The 20,193-nt window shown below is 35.8% G+C and overlaps 2 protein-coding genes across 3 annotated transcripts; one reads left to right on the top strand and one right to left on the bottom strand.

Annotated features, from left to right (window-relative positions):
• The first annotated feature begins 4,441 nt into the window (after positions 1-4,441).
• Positions 4,442-7,476, top strand: LOC306856713 (mitochondrial intermembrane space import and assembly protein 40-like). Of its 2 annotated transcripts, none has more exons than XM_079396126.1 (3): positions 4,442-4,594; positions 5,775-5,873; positions 6,012-7,476. In XM_079396126.1, the coding sequence occupies exons 1-3, from the start codon at positions 4,573-4,575 to the stop codon at positions 6,341-6,343; spliced, it is 453 nt and encodes a 150-aa protein (XP_079252252.1). In that variant the 5' UTR covers positions 4,442-4,572; the 3' UTR covers positions 6,344-7,476. The 2 variants fall into 2 exon arrangements, with proteins under 2 accessions (XP_079252252.1, XP_079252253.1); XM_079396127.1 differs by having other exon boundaries at positions 4,478-4,709.
• Positions 6,953-17,581, bottom strand: LOC306856712 (netrin-4-like). Its single transcript, XM_079396125.1, has 10 exons — positions 17,048-17,581; positions 15,892-16,352; positions 14,247-14,591; positions 13,905-14,031; positions 10,656-10,844; positions 10,073-10,289; positions 9,768-9,895; positions 8,374-8,442; positions 8,086-8,256; positions 6,953-7,998 (listed from the first exon to the last, which is right to left on the bottom strand). The coding sequence occupies exons 1-10, from the start codon at positions 17,127-17,129 to the stop codon at positions 7,862-7,864; spliced, it is 1,926 nt and encodes a 641-aa protein (XP_079252251.1). The 5' UTR covers positions 17,130-17,581; the 3' UTR covers positions 6,953-7,861.
• Positions 17,582-20,193: the final 2,612 nt, after the last annotated feature.

Raw genomic sequence — 20,193 nt, forward strand, 5'->3', positions numbered from 1 at the left:
TAGCAAATAACAAAAAGAAATAGCCTGACCAGCGCTTCCAACACACGTAAAAACAACAGACAGAAGCATTCTGATAGGCAGTCAACGAGCAAGACCGCTCCAAGTAACAGACCGCCTACACAGCTTCAATAAATTCAAGAGTGCCCTATTCATTTTACACACACAATATAGCTGTTTTGTAAATGAAAACAATGGATTCTAGCATTCGAATGCTATAATTATCGGTCATATTCATCATATCCTAAAAGTGACTCTTTAACCAGACATTTTCCAATTACAGCTAAGCCGACCACACAAGCTCAGAAAAAGTTTTAAAGGAATAGCGATGTCATTCCAAACCCATACAATTTTGTTTAATATCTTTAAAAAAAAAGGTTTTCTGAAATAATGCATGTGTGTGTATATAGCAGGGGGAAGTCGTGGCCTAATGGTTAGAGAGTCGGACTCGTAATCCTAAGGTTGCGGGTTCGAGTCTCGGGCAGGGATTGTAGGTGGGGGGGAGCAAGGCACCGAAGCAAGGCACCGAACCCCCAACTGCTCCCCGGGCGGCGCAGCATAAATGGCTGCCCACTGCTCCGGGTGTGTGTTCACGGTGTGTGTGTGTTCACTGCTGTGTGTGTGCACGTTGGATGGGTTAAATGCAGAGCACGTATTCCGAGTATGGGTCACCATACTTGGCAGTATGTCACTTCACTTTTTTTATATATATATTTGTAACGAGGAGTCAGTGACGTTAGGATCCATGTGCAGCTTTATTAAAACAGAATGCAAATCAAACAGGCTGAGTTCAATCACAAGCTTCAAACACAACGTAGACAAGGCAGAATCAAAGTCAGAGTTCAGGCTGAAGATCAGGGCTGGCGGCAAACACAGGATAATCGAATAACAAGGCAGGTTGAATCAGAATAGGCAGGCGGCAGAGAATCAGAGTCCAATAAGCAGTCCAGGCCATACACGGGGAATCATACACGGAAGAACCGCTCGGAAATGTTTGCATGGCAAGACAAGACTTCACAATGAGGAAACTGAGGGAACAGTTTAAATAGGCCAGAGTCAATGGGAAACACCTGTGAGTGTAATCAGCCCCAGGTACGGGGTGTGTGGGAATTGGAGTCAATGAAGGTTAGTGCTCAGGTGACGGAGCCCTCTGGTGATGAGCGGAGGGAGCCACAGAGGCTGAATTCCTGACAATATTAGTGCTGGGCAACGATTAATTGCAATTAATCACATCCAAAATAAAAGTTTTTGTTTACATAATATATGCGTTTGTACTGTGTATATTTATTATGTATATATAGATATACATATAGATATATTTAAGAAAAATATGTTATGTTTAGATATTAAATATATTTTATATGAATATAAATTTATGCATGTTAATAATATATATATATAAAATATATACTGTATGTGTGTATCTTTATATATACACTATAAAAATACTCAGTAGACACACATATATTATATAAACAATTTTTTTATTATTTTGGATTGCAATTAATTGTTGCCCAGCACTAATATATATATATATATATATATATATATATATATATATATACACATACACACATAAATTGACACTACCATTAAAATGTTTATGGTAAATAATATTTTAAAATGCATTTAAAAGAAATTTCTTACGGTCAAAGGGGCAAAGCTGAATTTTTAGCTGTCATTATTGTTATGTAATCCTACAGAAGTTATTCTAATATGCTGATTTACTGTTCAAGACACATTTCTTATTCCTTAAAGCTGGATGGTAACACTTTATAATAACTTTCATTAATAAATCATTAGCAAACATTACATAATGCTTAATTCGTATAATCATGCACATCTTGAAAATCAACAAATTCTTTTAACAGATGTTATACAATAATTAAAAGCTTTTGTAAATGTACAACACTTTTGCTGCTATTGGACAGGTTTGGTGGTATGGGTAGGTTTAAGGTTTGGTTAAGGGCTCAACCATTCAATCTGTTTATATGTATTACATTGATAAAAGATAAATGAAGCATTTTCTTGACAAATGTATAAAAATTTAGTTTCTAAACTATTAAATTCTGTTTTATATTACACAATAAAAACATGTCTCATATTACAATGTGTGTTATGTCTTTAGCAAGCATTTAGATAAACTTAGGCTAACTAACCACCCTTTACACAAACACCGTTACAACAGCTAAAAGTTCAGTGCCCATAAAGATACAAAAAAGTTTATAAACATTTACAAATGATGAATAGTCTCAACTTTAGATTGGGTATAACAAAAACATGAACAAATAAGTAATAAATTATTTGTTAAGATGTGAAAATAGTAGAAGTCAAACGAAGACCAAATACGCAACCTTTACAGACTGTGATTTTGAGTTAATCACTAATGTTAACATTAATAGTTTGTGAAGTGCTTAAAATGACTAATTATGAAGAATTTGAAAAAGTACATGATCATATGAACTGAAAGTTTAATAACCTTTGTAAGCATTCTAATTTACATGAAATAATGATCTGTTAGATCATGAATAAGTACATCAGTAAACATTAATATTGTCTCACATTATGAATATTATGAATATATATTAAGTAATGATCTGTTACGCATTATATAATGTTTGCTGATGATTTATTAATTAAAGGTATTATAAAGTGTTACCAATGAGGGTGTGTGAAGGTGATAGGTGTGACATTATTTCCTCCCTGTGCAGATTTAATTTAGCATCTCTCCATGCCAAAACCTGATGAGCTGATACAAACTCTACACAAAAAAGTGACTGAAGGGCAAGCACTAGTATACACAAACCCAAGGATCCAAAAACTCCAAAAGGCATTGTAGGTGAAAGAGCCTGCAGACAGCCAGCCAGAGGAAACAGCAAACAAGATACAGAGGCAGGTGAGGTGTATGAAGTGGATGGAAAATGTTTCCATCTTTTCTTTTCTTTTTCAGACTTTATTTTATTTATTCATTTTAAAGTTTTCATAACATAACCACAGAAAGCTGATGTTTCTCTACCACCACTGAAGAATCACTGTTTCATTAAGCTGCTAAGCAGTTATAAACTATATGTATTGTCAACTAGTGGTGCATTAACCTTTTATCCTAAAATATACCTTTTATCTAGTTTTACAAAAAAAACTGTATAAAAATAAATAAATAGATATTTTTGAAAGTTGCAAAGATTATTGGAATACGTTTTACACAAAAATACTATTTTAGTCTTTCTACTTCAAAATTTCACATGTAGGCCTAATTGTGTTAAATGTGTTACTTGCCGATTTATTGTAATTATTTGTTAAATTTACTAGCAAGTTCTCAGGCATGCTCTAGTCCCTTTGTAGTCCTTTTGTAGTCACAACATAACTGAGTGAAATAATTAGTGAAAAATGTCATATTATTATTGTTATAATGTAAGCATTGACAGCTTTAAATCCCTCTTTGCCTGGAATATCATAGTTTTATAGTAAAACTTCAGATTTTGGAAGAAATTAATAATAAAAAAGTTTATGTTTCCAAGAATGAGATTGCACAAATATACATTGATCAAAATTATAGTGAGGAAATTAAAATATTTACAGATGGATCAAAAGATCCTGTTTCAGGAAATAAAATAAGTGGCAAACCTACATCTAGACAAGACATATGATATCCTTCAAAGCATGTTCAAAATTCACCAGTATAGATTAAGTATATCATTTTTATGGGTACATGTTGGGATCGAGGAGAAATGAGGAAGCTGGCCAAGAAGGCACTAAAACAAACTTATATAGATATAAACATATCACTATAAGTAAAGCAGAAATGAAAGGAATAATTAAAGGGGCTATGATTAGGAAATGGCAAAAGATGTGGGATGGGGAGGTAAAGGGTTGTCATCTATACTACATTCAAAAACAAGTAGGACATGAAAGGAATAACTTTGGGAGTAGGAAAGAGGACACAATAATATTAATCAGTCATTTTTTATTATTGGTAAACATGAATCAGGTAATTGCAATAAACCTGGTATACCAGAGACTGTGGAACATATCCAATTACATTGTGAAGCATATGGGAGAGAAAGAATGAGATTAATGGATGAATTAAGTCAATACTAATGCTCCAGCACAGTATAACGTCTATAATGCAATTATTCATTATTTCAAAGCTATATGTATTAAATGTGTGAAGATCACATAATGAAGTATATAAAATAATTGTATCCTTGTGTAGTACTTTTTTGGTTAAAGGTTTTATTTATGTATTATTATTATTAATTTGGGATTTGTAAAAAAAAAAATTATATATCGCTTATATATGATATGTTTTCACTAATATCTGTCATGCTCCACACTCCAGTCCAGTAGGAGGCGGAAATGCACCTTTTAAGTGGGTTTGCCAACCGCCATTAAAAAGAAAAGAATAAAAATAAGAAGAAGACTTTTATTTTGATACAACTCGGCCGGGACGTCACGTGGTCACTGTCGCTGCCTCCATGCTGGAGTTGATGTAACAGGCGTGCGGATCGATCATTGTGCCGGTGTTTGAGGTTCATTGATCGGATAAACGGCGATCAGACGGATCTGTCAGCAGACATGTCGTACTGCAAGCAGGAAGGTATGCCTGAACCAACTCCGACCGTTTAAACCCATTTTATGCTCATCATTCTCTGTCGTTTAGCGGTGCAGCTAATGCTCATGCCCTTAAAAGTCACTCTCACCAGCCATGCATGGTAATATCAATGAGTTATTTAAATATTTATGAGCTGCAAATATTCTTGTCAAATGTGTCGTGTTATTTTATCTTATATTGTGTGTGTCTAGTGAGTTTAGTGATGAATTACTGATTTATTGGTTAAACTACAGATGCAAATTCTACTGAACCAGAGTCAGTAAGCGCTCAATAAAATATCATACATCTCTACTATAATTCAATACGTTTTCCATGAGTTCTAGATCTGATTTGTTTTGATGTAGTCATTCAGCCATCATAGCCATGTTGTGTGTCACCCTACATGAAGCAGGTGCCTGCAAGGTCATAGCCTAAAGTCCACCAAATTTGTTATTTAATTTTGAATATTTTGTAAATATTATAATATAACATGAACCTAAACAGACAACATTACAACTGTAATAATGTTAGATTTATTTAATAAAAATAAAATTTTTCATTCACTCAGTTCTGTGTAAGTGGTTCATTTATTTCCTGTGTACAGACCTGAGTGTTTTATTTAACATTTAACCGTTTGTGGATAGTTTTATAAAGTGTAAAGGGTTTTCATTCCACAGAAATTGCAGTCCAGTGTCTGTAATATTTCATTTGTAAAGGTATTTGATTACTCGGAAAATGCAGTTCAGTATCTGTAATATTTAATCTGGTCTGTAAGACAATGAAAGGGCTGTTTGCCCACCAAATGTAGCGTAGTACAGTGTTACTTTTTCACTTGTATTTTATTTACATATATGTAAAGTATATTTTTTTATTTATATATTCAGTCTTCATTTGAATTTTATTTATTTGAATAATTTAGTGAATTTTGAATTTCTAGTAGTTTTTTTTTTATATTTCCATTTAGCTTTAAAAGTTTATTACATTATTATTATTGTACTTAAACATATTTCAGTTAATTGCCAAGGGCAACATTATTTATTCATACTTGAGCTTTAATGCTTTTTTTTAACAATAATAACACTGGTCTAGTGGTCAGTTAATATATGAATTTTAGTGGCTGAATGTTTGACCCCCCTTAAAACTATTTGATAACATTGTATATAACTTCCTCCTGGTCTCTCACTAGGTAAAGATCGCATCATATTTGTCACCAAGGAGGATCATGAAGCACCCAGTAATGCTGAGCTTATCGAAGATGATCCAAATGATCCATATGAGGATCACGGTAGGTTTTTGAACTAATGCTAATCCAAAATATTAATCCTTGAATAAAGAATTATCATTTGGCATAGTTTAGCCAGAAATATGGCTTATCTTGTGTCTTGGATACTCATTTTTACACTCATTTAATTTGATCCTACAGGTCTTATTCTCCCTAATGGTGATATAAACTGGAACTGCCCATGTTTGGGCGGTATGGCCAGTGGCCCTTGTGGACAGCAGTTCAAGGAAGCCTTTTCTTGTTTCCACTATAGTCAAGAGGAGGTAAAGGGTTCAGATTGTGTGGAAAACTTCCGGAGTATGCAGGAGTGTATGCAGAAGTACCCTGAGCTCTACCCTCAGGAAGATGACAATGACAGCGCCCCCTCTGGTGGGGCTGATACTGCACCCACTGAATCAGCTTCCACTGACTCTGTCCCTACATCCTCTCCTGATTCCACACCAGCAACCACAGAGAACCCAGCAGCTAGCTAATATTATTTTGGTTTCATTCCCTTCACACCTTACAGCAAAGACAGCTTCACTTTTGAGTATGAAGAGACAATATAATTACACCACTGGATCGATGCTCTCCGCCTGACTGCATGATGCACAGAGATACAGGAAGCCCTTAAATGTTAGGTTTTGTGAATCAAATATTAAAATGACATTAACATGCACTTACGGGACATATAAAAAAAAAAATGAGGATCTGTATGAGTGGCAGGTCAGTTTACACTTGCCCTGTGAAACATTAGCTGCCATTTGAATCGTCCGGCTTTGTATTATTTGCTCCACAACCTAAGCTTAGCTTGTTTGACTTGTGTGCAAGTGTGATCAAAGGCCAATTGGCATTGGAGATTGAATAAACAAAGCAAATAAACATTTCATGTGCTGTTTTGTTGTAGGACATGATTAAACTATTTTATAATGAATAAATATTCTGTTGCTGATGTGTTGGAAAGCATGTAGCCCAAGGTTGCACACAAAGTACAAACATTAGGGGGTGTGAGTAAGTAAACCAGTAGCCTTACCAGTCATTTGATAAAAAATACATAATTTGTTGGTGTTAAAACAATTATAATGGCAAAACAACACATTATAAACGAGTAGATCTTCTGTTTAATAAGAACATTCAAGTATCTGTTGTTCCAAAGACTAATAGGTTTTGTTCAGTTGAAGTATCTTAACACTGAGGGCTGTTTCTAGATCCATTTTCAACACATGCTAATAATAAAGTGCTAAAAATTGTGCTAATATCAGATCCTTTTTATAACTCCTAAATATGTTTAAGCTTATGTGGCTTATTGATATAGTTAACAATGACATTTCTTCATCCAGGAATGACTGGTTGGGTTTGATTTGTCTTTCAAAGCCTTAATGTGATTTTCTTTGTTTTGATTAAACAAGAAACAATGAACTTTTCAACTGTGATATACCTGTTTCTGAAAAATCCTTTAATAAAATAAAAGATACTGAGTCCAAATCATGCATGAGCACTAGGAGAATTTGAATCAGACTGTACCTTTTGTTTTTAATTTTTCAATTGTGTGATGTTCAAATGCATTTTTAAAAACACGACTGAAATGTAGTAAGAGAAGCAAATAAAATAAGTGTGAATGAATCTCAAAAATGGCCTGTGGATTCACTGGAAGAAACTCATTTTTGAAGATGATATTCTAGAAACTACAGAGAAATGAGTACAGAAACAGTTAATTCAGTCACGCCATATCCACAAGGCAACAGCCACCAAGATGAGTTATTTTTTAAGAGTCTTGCTCAAGTTGTGCTGTATGACAATTACAGTTATTTAAAGTGGCTATTCAGTGCACGTTGCCATGCGACATCTCCATGAATCTTGTTTCTGGTAATTACCCACATTCCATTTCAGTTGCATCCGGCGGTCATGGTCCATTTAGGATCCAGCTGCCTGCTTTGGTACAATGGCATCATTTCAAGTGAGGGCTTTCAAGTTTGGGCAGTGTGCTAGTGCACATTTGGGTGAAGTCGTGCTCATAAGCAGCCCTGATGCAGTGCTTCTGTGACCTGAAAGCCCAGGATGGGGGTCCAGGGGACTACTAGACTCTGCAAGGTGACCAGTAGCCGTCCTGAGTCAACATCCTCAGGACCTGCCAGTAGATAGTTCCCACCTAAAGATGGAGACACAAAACTCACTGCTCTAATGGCAAATTTGACTGAATCAAAGCGTTGGCCCAAATAGTTGTTGGGTGCTATACCTGGGTTGAGGATTGGACAGGTGCAGCCACGGCTGGTCCAGGAGAGCGGGTAGAGACTGTGTGTGCCCTGGGAGAGGGGCAGTTTTCCAGAACGAAACACCTTCCTCACCTTCACCAGGACAACTGCATGTGTGCCTTTATCATGAGCTGACAGCACGCTGGCTTTGATCACTATGAATGCCACAAACAGTCAATTCTGTCGTTAGATTAAAATGTTCAGACAGCAAGTGTCAACCGAATCGATTCATAGCATGCAATTAACTGATTCAAGACATTAAAAAGCCTCACCATATGCATGTTTCATCTTGCAAAGGTCTGACACACTTTTCAGTTTCTTTTCCTTACAGCTGCACTTCCCTGTAAAGAATTAACAAGAAACATTTCAGACATTTCACACCAAACACATTCTGGTGACAGAAATTAAGTATTTTCCACAAATAAAAGGATGCCTAATTTTAGGACCATTTAAGATCGAATGCAGTCACATTTTTTTAATGAAAATTAAATATTTTTACCCCAAGTTTTCATTATCGCATTGAGTATGAACATTTGATTTTTAAGTTAAGATGTATTGTATTGTGCTGTATTACAGTAAAGACAATGACTGCAATTTATCATTTCAATAACAAAATACATGTACACAACTATTTACAAAAGAAAAAAAAAAATTAAGCATAGCGTTAGTTCTGGCAAGTCACGTGAGTCAAGCTTGCATCAGCTGACTCTCAGCTGATCACATCTACCTGTAGGGATACGACACCTATCGCGGCATTCCTATATAAGTGCTATTCGGTATTATCAAGCAGCTTGCTTGCTCGGGAGCAAATTACCCTCCTCCATCCCCAACTCCTCCTTTCGCCACAGTCAGGACTTGGCTTCTGACATTCCTGTTAAATCAGATTCCCTAATCTTGAATAATGTGTTACACTAAATGTAATTAAGTACATTAGTAATATCTGCTTGGTTCTGTTCTGTTAACCCTTGGGGGGTTGTTATTGTTGCTCTCCCTGCTCATTCATGACCATACCGCCAAACCAAACTGTATGCTAATACTGTATCATTGACGATAGTGGTCCTGACAGAAATTAATACTTCTATTTTGCAAGGTTGTAAATCGATCAAAAGTGACAGTAAAGACATTTATAATGTTACAAAAGATTTATTTTGAATAAATTCTATTCTTTTGAACTTCCTATTCAAAGCTGAACTTTCAATGTTTTAACTCTTGTTACTTTGTTACTCTGTTACTCTCTGTTACTACTTTACAACGCTACTGTTTTTATTAGATTCTTTATCAAATAAATGCAGCCATGGTGAGTAGAGAGAGTTCAAAACCATTAAAAATCTATTCAAAAAATTGTGTTTAATCATATACTAATTTTTGCAGTACTGTAATGAGAATATTGCCATGAAAACAATGTCACAATACACAATGGTCCTAGAGGTATTTATATTTTTGTTTTATTTCAATTTTGGATGACCTGGACATGTTCTAGATAGGTTTGTGAAATGCACCCATTTACACAGCAATACATAATTATCTCAGCCTTACATGTGAAGGAACCACATAAAAAGACACTTCTGAAAAGCCACATCCTGAAGTCACATTTCGTGCTGTGGTTTCCCACGTTTCACAATAGCTGCTGTTAGTGTGGAATGTTTTGTTCCTGTAGTCAGCTCACCTGTATAGTACAGCGCAGAGACGGCCAATTCTTTAGGCCACACCCTCTCGTCCTCTTGAGGTTTAAAGTGAGACAGTTCAGGAATTTTCCCACCAATTGGTACATTGTAACGCTTGATACCGCCTTTGCTGTTAAAGGAAAATGATACAACAACAAAAATCTATTTAAAAATCCCCAACAGGTATGCAATTTAATTTGCAACCTAATTAAGTCCCTAAAACCAGATATTGACATTTGAAATCCTCAGTGTTTTAGTTTCAGATCACAAACAGTAAATTTAGAAAGAAATGAAAATGCAGTCTCACCTCTCTAGGCAATGACCTGTGATGGGATCACAGGTCAAAGGGCACACACAAGATTTGCAGCCCTCCTCTCCAAAGCCCCAGAACCCTGGTTGACAGTAGCTGCAGGTGGTGCCGCCCACACCAGGTTTACAGTGGCACTGTCCACTTCTAGGATGGCACCATGGTGTCCCACTGCCGGAATGTACTGGCACCGACCCAACTGGGTCACACCAGCATCCTGCCATGAAGAAAATCTTTGGTCATCGGTTCATTAGCTCTTCCCACTGCTTTTGAGTCACTTTAGGGATCGTGTCACACTGCCACCAGTAGGAGGCAATAAAAGACTGTAAATGATTGCAAGGTTAACCATTTTGATACAAAAAAGGGAAGATTTCAGAGTGGCTGCTAGGACATTGATGGGTGGTTTATTTTATTTCAAAGGATATGTTTCTCATTTTTATACTGTATGATACTGACCATCAGTATGCTTTAATAAAATAAGTACATTTTGGGATCAGTTGGGAATAATTATTTGAGGGCAGAACCCTTTGAGATCTCACTGTCCTTTTCTATTTGTTCCTTCCTTTCTTTCTAGCTGTCTTACGTGTGCAAGCATGCGGGGAGTTGAGGGGTCTGGCAGGGTGACGGTGGTATCCAGGACGACAGCGCTGGCACCGGCGGCCCACAGTGTTATGCTGGCAGTTGTCACAGATGCCCCCGCTAGTGCCCCCTGTGGACAGCCACACTCGCTGGGAGAAGTGGCAGCTCTCTGCGTGGCCGTGACATTCACACTCTTCAGCGACAAAAAAATAAATAAAATAAAATAAATAAAAATAAAAACAACAGCAAACACAGAGAAAATGTTAGGGACAGAAATAAACATTATGGATCAAAGAATCATCCAAGAACCAGAAAAATAATCCTCGACATTTTTACTATCAAATAAAAGTGAGTGTAAATGCACCGAAATTTAAGTTAATTACTTTGAGTTTTAACAGACCCCTTAAAGCAGTGGTCGGCAACAGGCGGCCCGCAGCCAGATTATTTTGATAGCAGCAACAGTTACTCTCAATCAGAGTATGTGAACGGAGTGCGGAGCGGTGTGATTTTGAATGGAGGGAGGAGCGGATTTTTTAAAAGTCGGAGCGTAGTGGTTTTCACTCGCTCCAAGAGCGCTCCACCACTATCACGTGTAAAATTCATGTCAACGACCCATAATATAACTGCATATTTAGCAAGAATTCACATGTTAATATTTAGCTAGCTTGATAGAGGAGGATCACTCAAATCAGAAAGAATGTGAAAGCTATGATGACGGCAATGGACATGAGCGGTAGGCTAAGTTATAGTTCTCAAGGAATTTGTTTGTTCCTTCTAGTCTAGAGACTGAATATTTTCAGCTGAAAGCATGATTTAAACAAGTACTACAACACTTGTTCACACGCAAACAAATGTAATCTTACAGTACTTCATCTGTATCCGATTTCGAACGAGCAGAAATCTGTAAGAAATGCATCGATCCGTAGGTAAAATAACTGACGAAAACGTACTGTTATTTTCATCATAAACAAAATTTGCACTGCAAAAAACAGCTATATGCTGACAACCATGTTATTAATTGAGCGCGGAGGGGAAATGGTTGATGCTGCACTCCGCTTACATCTGCCGGACACCGCCACACAAATGTGGCTTTTTGTTAATTACTGTTACTTATTTAACACAGAGTAAAAGCTCACTACCAGTAACAAAAAACAGTCTGTCGCAGGCAATTCTAGTTGCATTTTTTTATCAATTAATTTCTTAAATTATCCTTTGACTATGCTTTTTTGGCCCGATGCCAAACTTACTTGCCGACCCTTGCCCTAAAGCATGCTGTGAGTTTGGTGGGTAATTGAAAATGAACGGGGGAAAGTCATGTGAAAGGAGGCAATAGCTACAATGCAATATGATTGGATATGACTGGTTATGATCGGTTGTTATTGGTTCATGTGATTGGTTCATGGTTTTCTTGTGTTTGTACACATTCTGCATTCGCGAATCAGTCTGAATGAACAATATAATGGGAAGACTAATCAAAAGAAGTAAGTAAACAATTCAAACGCTTGGATATAACTACTTTGTTGCATCAAAATAAATATATAATTTAAATATAATATATATATATATATATACAGTAAAATATATTATTATTATTTATATATATATATATATATATATATATATATATTAGTGTTAAATAAAAGTTTTTGTTTACATAATATAAATATATATTTGTGTGTACTGCTTATATTTATGTTTCTAGCGATTATCGTCAATTTGATTTCACAGATACTATTTAAACTAAACTGAGCTAGACAATGGCATCAGTGAATTCAATAATTAAATGCCTTTAACTAAAAATTGAGTGTTTAATCTTATTATTATACATTACTGACACTCTATCCTCCAATTTGATACTGTTAAGTGCTTTGACACAATCTGTATGGTTAAAAGCGCTATATAAATAAAGGTGACTTATATAAATACATACACATGCATGTATATATTTTAGAAAAATATGTTACGTTTATATATTAAATATATTTATATATGATATAAATGATATGAATATAAATATATACATGCAAAAATGTAAATATTTTCAAAATATATGCTGTATGTGTGTGTATTTATTTATACATCATAAATATACACAATACACACATATATTCTGTAAACAAAAACTTTTATTTTGGATGCGATTAATCGCGATTAATCAATTGACAGCACTAATATATATATAATATAATATATTAGCCAGACTTATAATATATAAGGCACCCCGGGCACCGCAGCAATTGCTCCGTTTGTATGTTCACTACTATGTGTACACTTGGATGAGTTAAATGCAGAGCACAAATTCTGAGTACGGCCACTCACCACTTCTCCTTTCCCCCAAAGTTGGAATTGCCCCACTTTATAGAAACAGCCCTGAAAATCATTAGGGTCTGGGTGATTAGGCTATATGATCCCATATATGATTAGAAATGATATAGAAACTATGTAAATCACACTACCCAGGCGGGATCACCTCTCATCTCGACCAATCACGTGAATGAACGCAAGCAGAGTCGGTCCACTTCATTGTGTGGTGCGCGCGGAGTAGTAGAATAATTAATTATTGATTACTAATTTGAATCAGTACTTTATAACAAAAATCATATCTTAAAATGAAAAGAAGCAGGCTTTTGCAATCACATCATTTTAAACCGTAAACTCCTGGAAAGTCCAAGGATCCAGTAAACGAATTCAAACAGTAAGCTCAAAACAGCGCTAATGCAGAGAAAACACAGCAGATTTAATCGGCAATTACGGAGAGAATAGTGACTTACGTCCAGATGTCAGTAAAATGATTATTTTAGCGTGTATTTGGCTTAAAAGCAAGAGTGTTTTATAATGAATGCTGATTATGCGGAGGACAGAGATTTAGCGATTCTGAATGGATCCATATATTAAAGGCAGACGATTTAGTGGTCTTTGGCGTCTCCCTGTGGTCCTGTTTGGTATTGCAGCTTGACTTGTGCTAATTTGTATTGAAAACGTTTATTTGATTGATTGATTGATTGATTGATTGATTGATTGATTGATTGATTGATTGATTGATTGATTGTGGCACTATACATACATTGTGAATTATTAAAAAGTACTTATTTAATATAGTAGCGGCACTTCTTTTTTTCCACTTCATGCACTGGAAACAGCCTTGGTGCACAGCTGGTATTGTTGGCTAACGTTACTATCCCAGAGTACTATCCGATTTTCAAGGATTAAAGGAATTTAAGGCTGAACCAACCCAAACAGTAAATGCACTCACTCTGGCATGGGTTGCTCTCACCGCTGCTTCCGTTGGCCGCTCTCCAGGGCTGGTCGTTGTAGAGCGGGGCACACCTCTCGCAGTGCTCGCCCGCTGTGTGGTGGGTACACACACACTTGCCAGACACCTGCGCTCCAGAGGAATGATTCACTTTCGGGTGCTGCCCATTCAAGCGTATAAAAATACATATAACAGCCCACTTCCTATTCTCTTAAATTCTGGGTGAGTTCACATACACCCTCAAATATGCAGAAGAGGTTGCTTCACACATTTACTCTGTCATTCACAGGTGGCTGTGCTGCTATTCATCCCAAAAATCACTTACAAAATGGATACACTTACCACATTATTAGGTTGCAGGCTGTCTTGTCCTTCATTTTCAGGAAGGCAATGTTCAGCATGGCCATGACACAAACACGTCCCTTTAGCCAGAAGAGAGTACACTGCAAATGGGGTTGAATCCAGAGGATCAGGACTTGGTGTCGGAGCAGTCAGCGGCCTGCTGTGAATTGTGGGTAAAAAGGGTGGGTTTGACTGTTCTGGGACACTTCGCTGGCCCTTTGAGATGGGACACTGTTGAGATTTTAAGAGCTGGATTCGTAAGTTAGTCACTGTCAGACGGGACAGCGCCTCAGGACTGTAGGGATCAACAATCCCACTTCCCAATCCTATGGACCGGAATATGATCTAGAAAACATTTAGAAACAAATAATTATTAATGATCATATTCACAGAGATAATACACCCAAAAATTATTTGCTAATACACCATTTGCTCCCCCTCGTGACTCTCTGTCTTCCATGGGACACAAAAGAATATATTCTGAAAAATGTTGCAGTCCCATCTACTCTATATTTTGGATAAAACACACCATGAAAGTCAATGGGACTCTGTTGAAACTGTTATGTTTTTATGTTACACAGAAAAAATTATTCATAAAGGTTTGGAATGATATGTGGGGTAGCAAATGATGACACAATTTTTTTTTTATCTTTGGGTGAATTGTCCCTTTTAAAAGCATTAGAGAGATATAAAGAATTTAGATTTAAATAGATGTGCTCAAATGCGGGAATATTTGTTTGAAATGTTGTAAAGCCAGATAATAAGCCAAATAAGCCATTTTGTATGTTGATTGCCACAAAAATGACAGAAATGACATGCTTCTAGGGGTGGGCAATATGACCAAAATCTTATTTCATGGTATGAGAAATTTTATTTCATGATCTCGATATAGCTATTTTTTTTTTTATTATTGTTATTAAAAATAGGAAATAGAAGCATATTACAAACACAATAGAACAAATAAATATGAAACAAACTAAAAGTTTTTCAGCTACAGTAAGCTATATTTATTTAAAATGCAGTAAGAAATATTAAGAAACTGAATAAAGTGTATAAATAAAAAACTGCATAGTCTTCACTGTATAAATCAAACATGAACTGATTCTTATTAAAGATTCAAAAGTGATTCAGTCAAGTGCAGTGAGTGATTAACATTAATAATGACAGACAGCAGCAGGTAAATATACTTGGGTTTTCACCCAACTGTTTATGTTTACGACATAACCGAATGTGTTTACGTGAATACTCCACACAATGGGCATTTTGACATAATTGTGTGCACATTTGACCATTCAAGCACAATACAACTCTAAAGAGATCTGTTTTCGCGATCGCATACGATGTCAGAGTTATGTTTCACTGCTTATTGCACTTAATAACTCTATCAAATGTGTCCCACTCTTTATTTTCTCATTCATGCATGTTTCTTTATCACCCAAAGGTGGATATAATGTTTAATTAGTACTATGTTGTGCAAATATATTTGCATACTGCAGAATACACAATATAGATACTTTATTCCGCAGTAACAATATATACTGTCATATCACCCAGCCCTACATGCTTCACATTTACATTTACTACAATGCTGCAGAATTGTAATTTACAAAAAAATATGTTTTGTGGTGTTTATTTCCATCCTTACCTCTCCTCGGCTGCACGGGACCACATTAGAATATCTGGAAGTGCAGAGAGATCCTGGTTGACTTACATCATCAGGAAGCCCGAACATCTCAGTACAGTTCCTGGCAAACAGCTTTAGTGTCTCCCAGGTCTGGCCAAAATCCAGCGAGCGCTCCAATCTCATAGCAGCAGGACGTGGGGAACGGAATAACATCACAATGTGACTCATGCAGAACTGTGTCTCCAAGTCAAGACGGATTTCTTCCTGTTCTCCAGTGGCCGCCGCTGAGCCCCACCAGGTATCTGGATGAATAAATGGGTCATCGGCCATGAGGGCAGGAGGATGGAGCTCTGCTAGACAGCGTGGCTGGGTTGGCAGGCAGGAAGAGCTATTAGTGCAGCAGCTAGTCAGCGTGAAAAGGGTCCTGCCACTGGCCAAGTTACCCATAGGAGGGCTGCAAGCGCGGCCAACACATCTGGTCTCTGTGGAAAAGAGTAAACATGCACATGCATTCACAAACAAATCCAGAGAAACTTTCATGCTGATGATTTGAAATGCACCATTTTTGAACACTGAACTTCTGTAAACACTACAGTCAGGTTCTGGCACGTCACAGCACGATGTTTGACAACCTGAGCCTTTAATGAACCTCACAGTAGAGCTTTCGCAGAGCCAAAAAGTGTGTGATTTCTCCTGCAAATGTTGCAGAACTGCAACAGTTGTAAGATATAACAACAAAAGTGAAAGGTTTTTTAATAGAAAATGGATTTACAAAAATTAATCAATTGTGCACTAAATTGTTATCCAAATGTGAAATGAATTACACCGCTTAAACTTTAAATAAGCATAGAATAAAAAAAAATAAAAATAAAAAAAAACATCTCACACTAAGATTATGCATTAGACAATTTGATTATTATTACAAGTAGAAGTCTGGCTATTTTTAATGAGACTTCCCGCAAATGTCAAAAGCAGTATTTGGTAACGGTTTAATATAATTTTCTTTAGACATCTGTTAAAAATAATTTAACAATTAAATTAAATAAGTTTAAAATCATTATATAATGCTTAAAACAAAAGTGGTTTGTGTACACGTGTGAAATTATATGGAAATATATGAATAAAAGTTTAAGGACGGACAGACGGATGGACAGACAGACAGTTTTCTATCACTTACCTGTGAAGCCCTGCAGGAATCCAGGAAATAGGATCACTGCGCACTTCAGTATGGCCAACTGAGGACTCAAAAGAGGTTTCATGTTTAGCAATCTAGATGTAAAGGCAGGTTAGTTATCCATAGTTAGAACAGATAAACCATCATGTCCCAGTGCATGTTCAGTTAAGTATGGACGGAGAGATCTCCTTCACTGTCTGTTTGGAAACAGAGTTTTCTTCACAAGTTGCATGAAATCCAGCAGCTGGTAATCCATTTTCAGAGCGAGTCAGTGAGAAAACGATTCTGCTGGTGGTGGTGATCTGGGATGCACCTGTCCAAACGGCACGCGGTTCATTCCCTTAACGTTGTTGTTTTTGCGCATTCAGATGAAGAGGAAGCTATTGTCCTTTATGTATTTAGACATGACAGCCCTTTCTAACTGAAGGTGAAAAGGGGATAAAAACGTGCAGGTTACTTTGGTAAAACGTAACGCGCAGCGTTGTTCCAGCTTCCCAAGAGCGCAGATGCATGACTGTGATCCACTGGCCTGAATCTGAAGCATTGGACGGATCGAAAACGAGCTCTCTTCTGCCCCAAAGTGGAATTATCCATCAGTACAGTTCCCTGCCGACATCAAACAAGTGATCTTGATTAGTCCATTTTTGCGTATCAATACCACGAGTTTTCATTTTTATTTGGCGTACTATTTATACGCACATTCACGAGGTCGGGTAGGAAGGAAGCATCCTGTGAAACCAAAAGATAATACAAAAGGGACACATACATATTAATTGAATATGTTTTTGTCTTTATTATGCTATTTATTTCAAACAAATTTTTTTGTTTGTTAATAGTTTGAATAGAAATGAAAATGATGACATCATTTATTCACCCTTATGCCATTCCAAAGATATTTACATCAGAATAACAATAAAAGAAAAAGATCATCAGAATGTCCACACTGCTCTTTTCCACACAGTCAAACAGGAAATAAAAAATATTTTAAAAACGTATGATTTGACCACGTTAATATGTAGTATAATAATACAAGAGTGTATTATTCTTTTTTATTAATATTAAGATTAAATTATTTGATTAATAATAAAATATTTTTAAAACTTTTACAATGAAAAGTATATCCTGAAACAATATATGTCTTCTTCACAAAGCACTAATGATTTTTATTCTGTGAGTTTGCAGGTGGGTGCATGTGTGTGTTAGGTCAGATTTGCTGGGGCTGGAGAACAAAGTTAATGTGATCCAGCCACATGGAGAATTCCAGAAACTGTCTGTATACCAGCACCAAAACCTGCTCTCCTTAATGGGGTGAGAGATGTTACTTGATGTGCCTTTTCCTCCTGGTTTTAAACAGCAGTAGTTCTGTATTATGGGTACCTTTGATGTTTAATTTAAGGAAAATTGAAATACAAACAAATATATATATATATATATATATATATTGTGACATGAGGAAATACAGCACAATGTTACAATGGAAGAATGTTTCTGACTGGTGGTTATAGAAATCATAAATTCTCTACATAAAACTATTACCATTTGCACATTTAAAGGAGGAGGTAGTGTATATTTTGAAAGGTATTAAATGTAGTTAGACCCAAGTTGTCCCAAAGTTTCTGCTTTGAGTAGCGATGCAAAAACTTTGGAAATGAATTAGACTGGAGTTCAGAAAAATCCTCAGCCTACTTTGACATAATCCATCCAAACAGCTGATAAAAACGTCATCATAATCCATACACTAAAAATAATTCACAATGGCTGAAAAGCTGTGTGTTTGTAATAAACAAATCCATCATTAAGACGTTTTACATAAAAACATTGCCTTGGGCTAATATTAAAGTCAATAATCCATAATATCGCTTCCTAGTCCATCCACTTTTGTTCAGAACTGTTTTTGCTTGTAAATAGTGTTTAATTTGTACATATTTCTGTCCTGATTCTGTTCTGATGGCACCCATTCATTGCAGAGGATCCATTGATGAGCAAGTGACATAACGCTAAATTTCTCTAAATTGTATGCAATGAAGAAACAAACTCATCTACATGTTGGATCACCTGAGGGTAAGTATTCCGCAGATTTGAAATTTTGGGTGAACTATTCCTTTAGAGTTTCACCATGCACAATAGACAAAAATCCCCCAAGTGGTTTCATCATATGGCCGAATGCTTTTGTGTGTCTTTGCCAACTTGTCTTTCCTGTTATGTGCCCAGTTCACATACAAACATATGTGGTTCTCATTAACTACACATAAAAACTCTCAAGACAAAGATGAGAAATCATTCATCTTCAATTAAATGATGTGTTTCCATATCTTTGTTGTGAAATCAAACTGTTGTTCACAAATAAAGATAATGATTTTATTATGCTTTCCTCAACATATAGGCTACATCAGAAGATAATGGGCATTTTATTTCATAAGCTCATAAATAAAGAAAGAGTCACGCCAGCAGAAAGGGAATGTTTTGTGCTGATGGGAACAAAATGTATTTCAAAGCCACATGCGTTATAAAAAAGGCTTAAATTAAGGCTTTGGTTTTATGGTAAAGCATTACAAAGCAAAATGTTATTGTAGTCATGTAAAAGCTGTTTACAATATGTGCAAATTTCCAGTAACGCCCTTGGCATTTTTCTAGGTTCTTTTGAACTAAACTAGGTTCTTATATTTATCTGTTGTACTTGAACAACTGTGTGAATGAAAGAACAATCCCACCTAATGCATACAAACACTAAATCTGTTCAAATGTAAATAAAATGCACTATTATGTTTGATCTTTGCAGAAGGGAAAAATTGTTGGTAAACATTGCCAGTATTTAATTTTATTTTATTTTTAATAATATAAAATAAGTTTTTATGTCTAGTTTATATTCAAAGCAATGAACTACTTACTAAATACAAAACAGATGCAAAGATGGATTTACAATTTAATTATTTAATCTAATTTAATATTTACTTAAAGTTAACATTTTGTGTTTTTAATAATACATAATGAGTATGTGCGTCTATAGACTGTGTAGTTTAGACATAGCGTCAGCGTATGCTTATACGCTCACTGCACATTATATTATAATCTTATCTATATCACTATTATCTTTTGCTTGAGTTTAATTTCATGTCTTTGATTCCTATATATCTGCAATTTATTAATTT

The sequence above is a fragment of the Barbus barbus genome (assembly GCF_936440315.1).
Source record: "Barbus barbus genome assembly, chromosome: 37".
Lineage (NCBI taxonomy): Eukaryota > Metazoa > Chordata > Actinopteri > Cypriniformes > Cyprinidae > Barbus > Barbus barbus.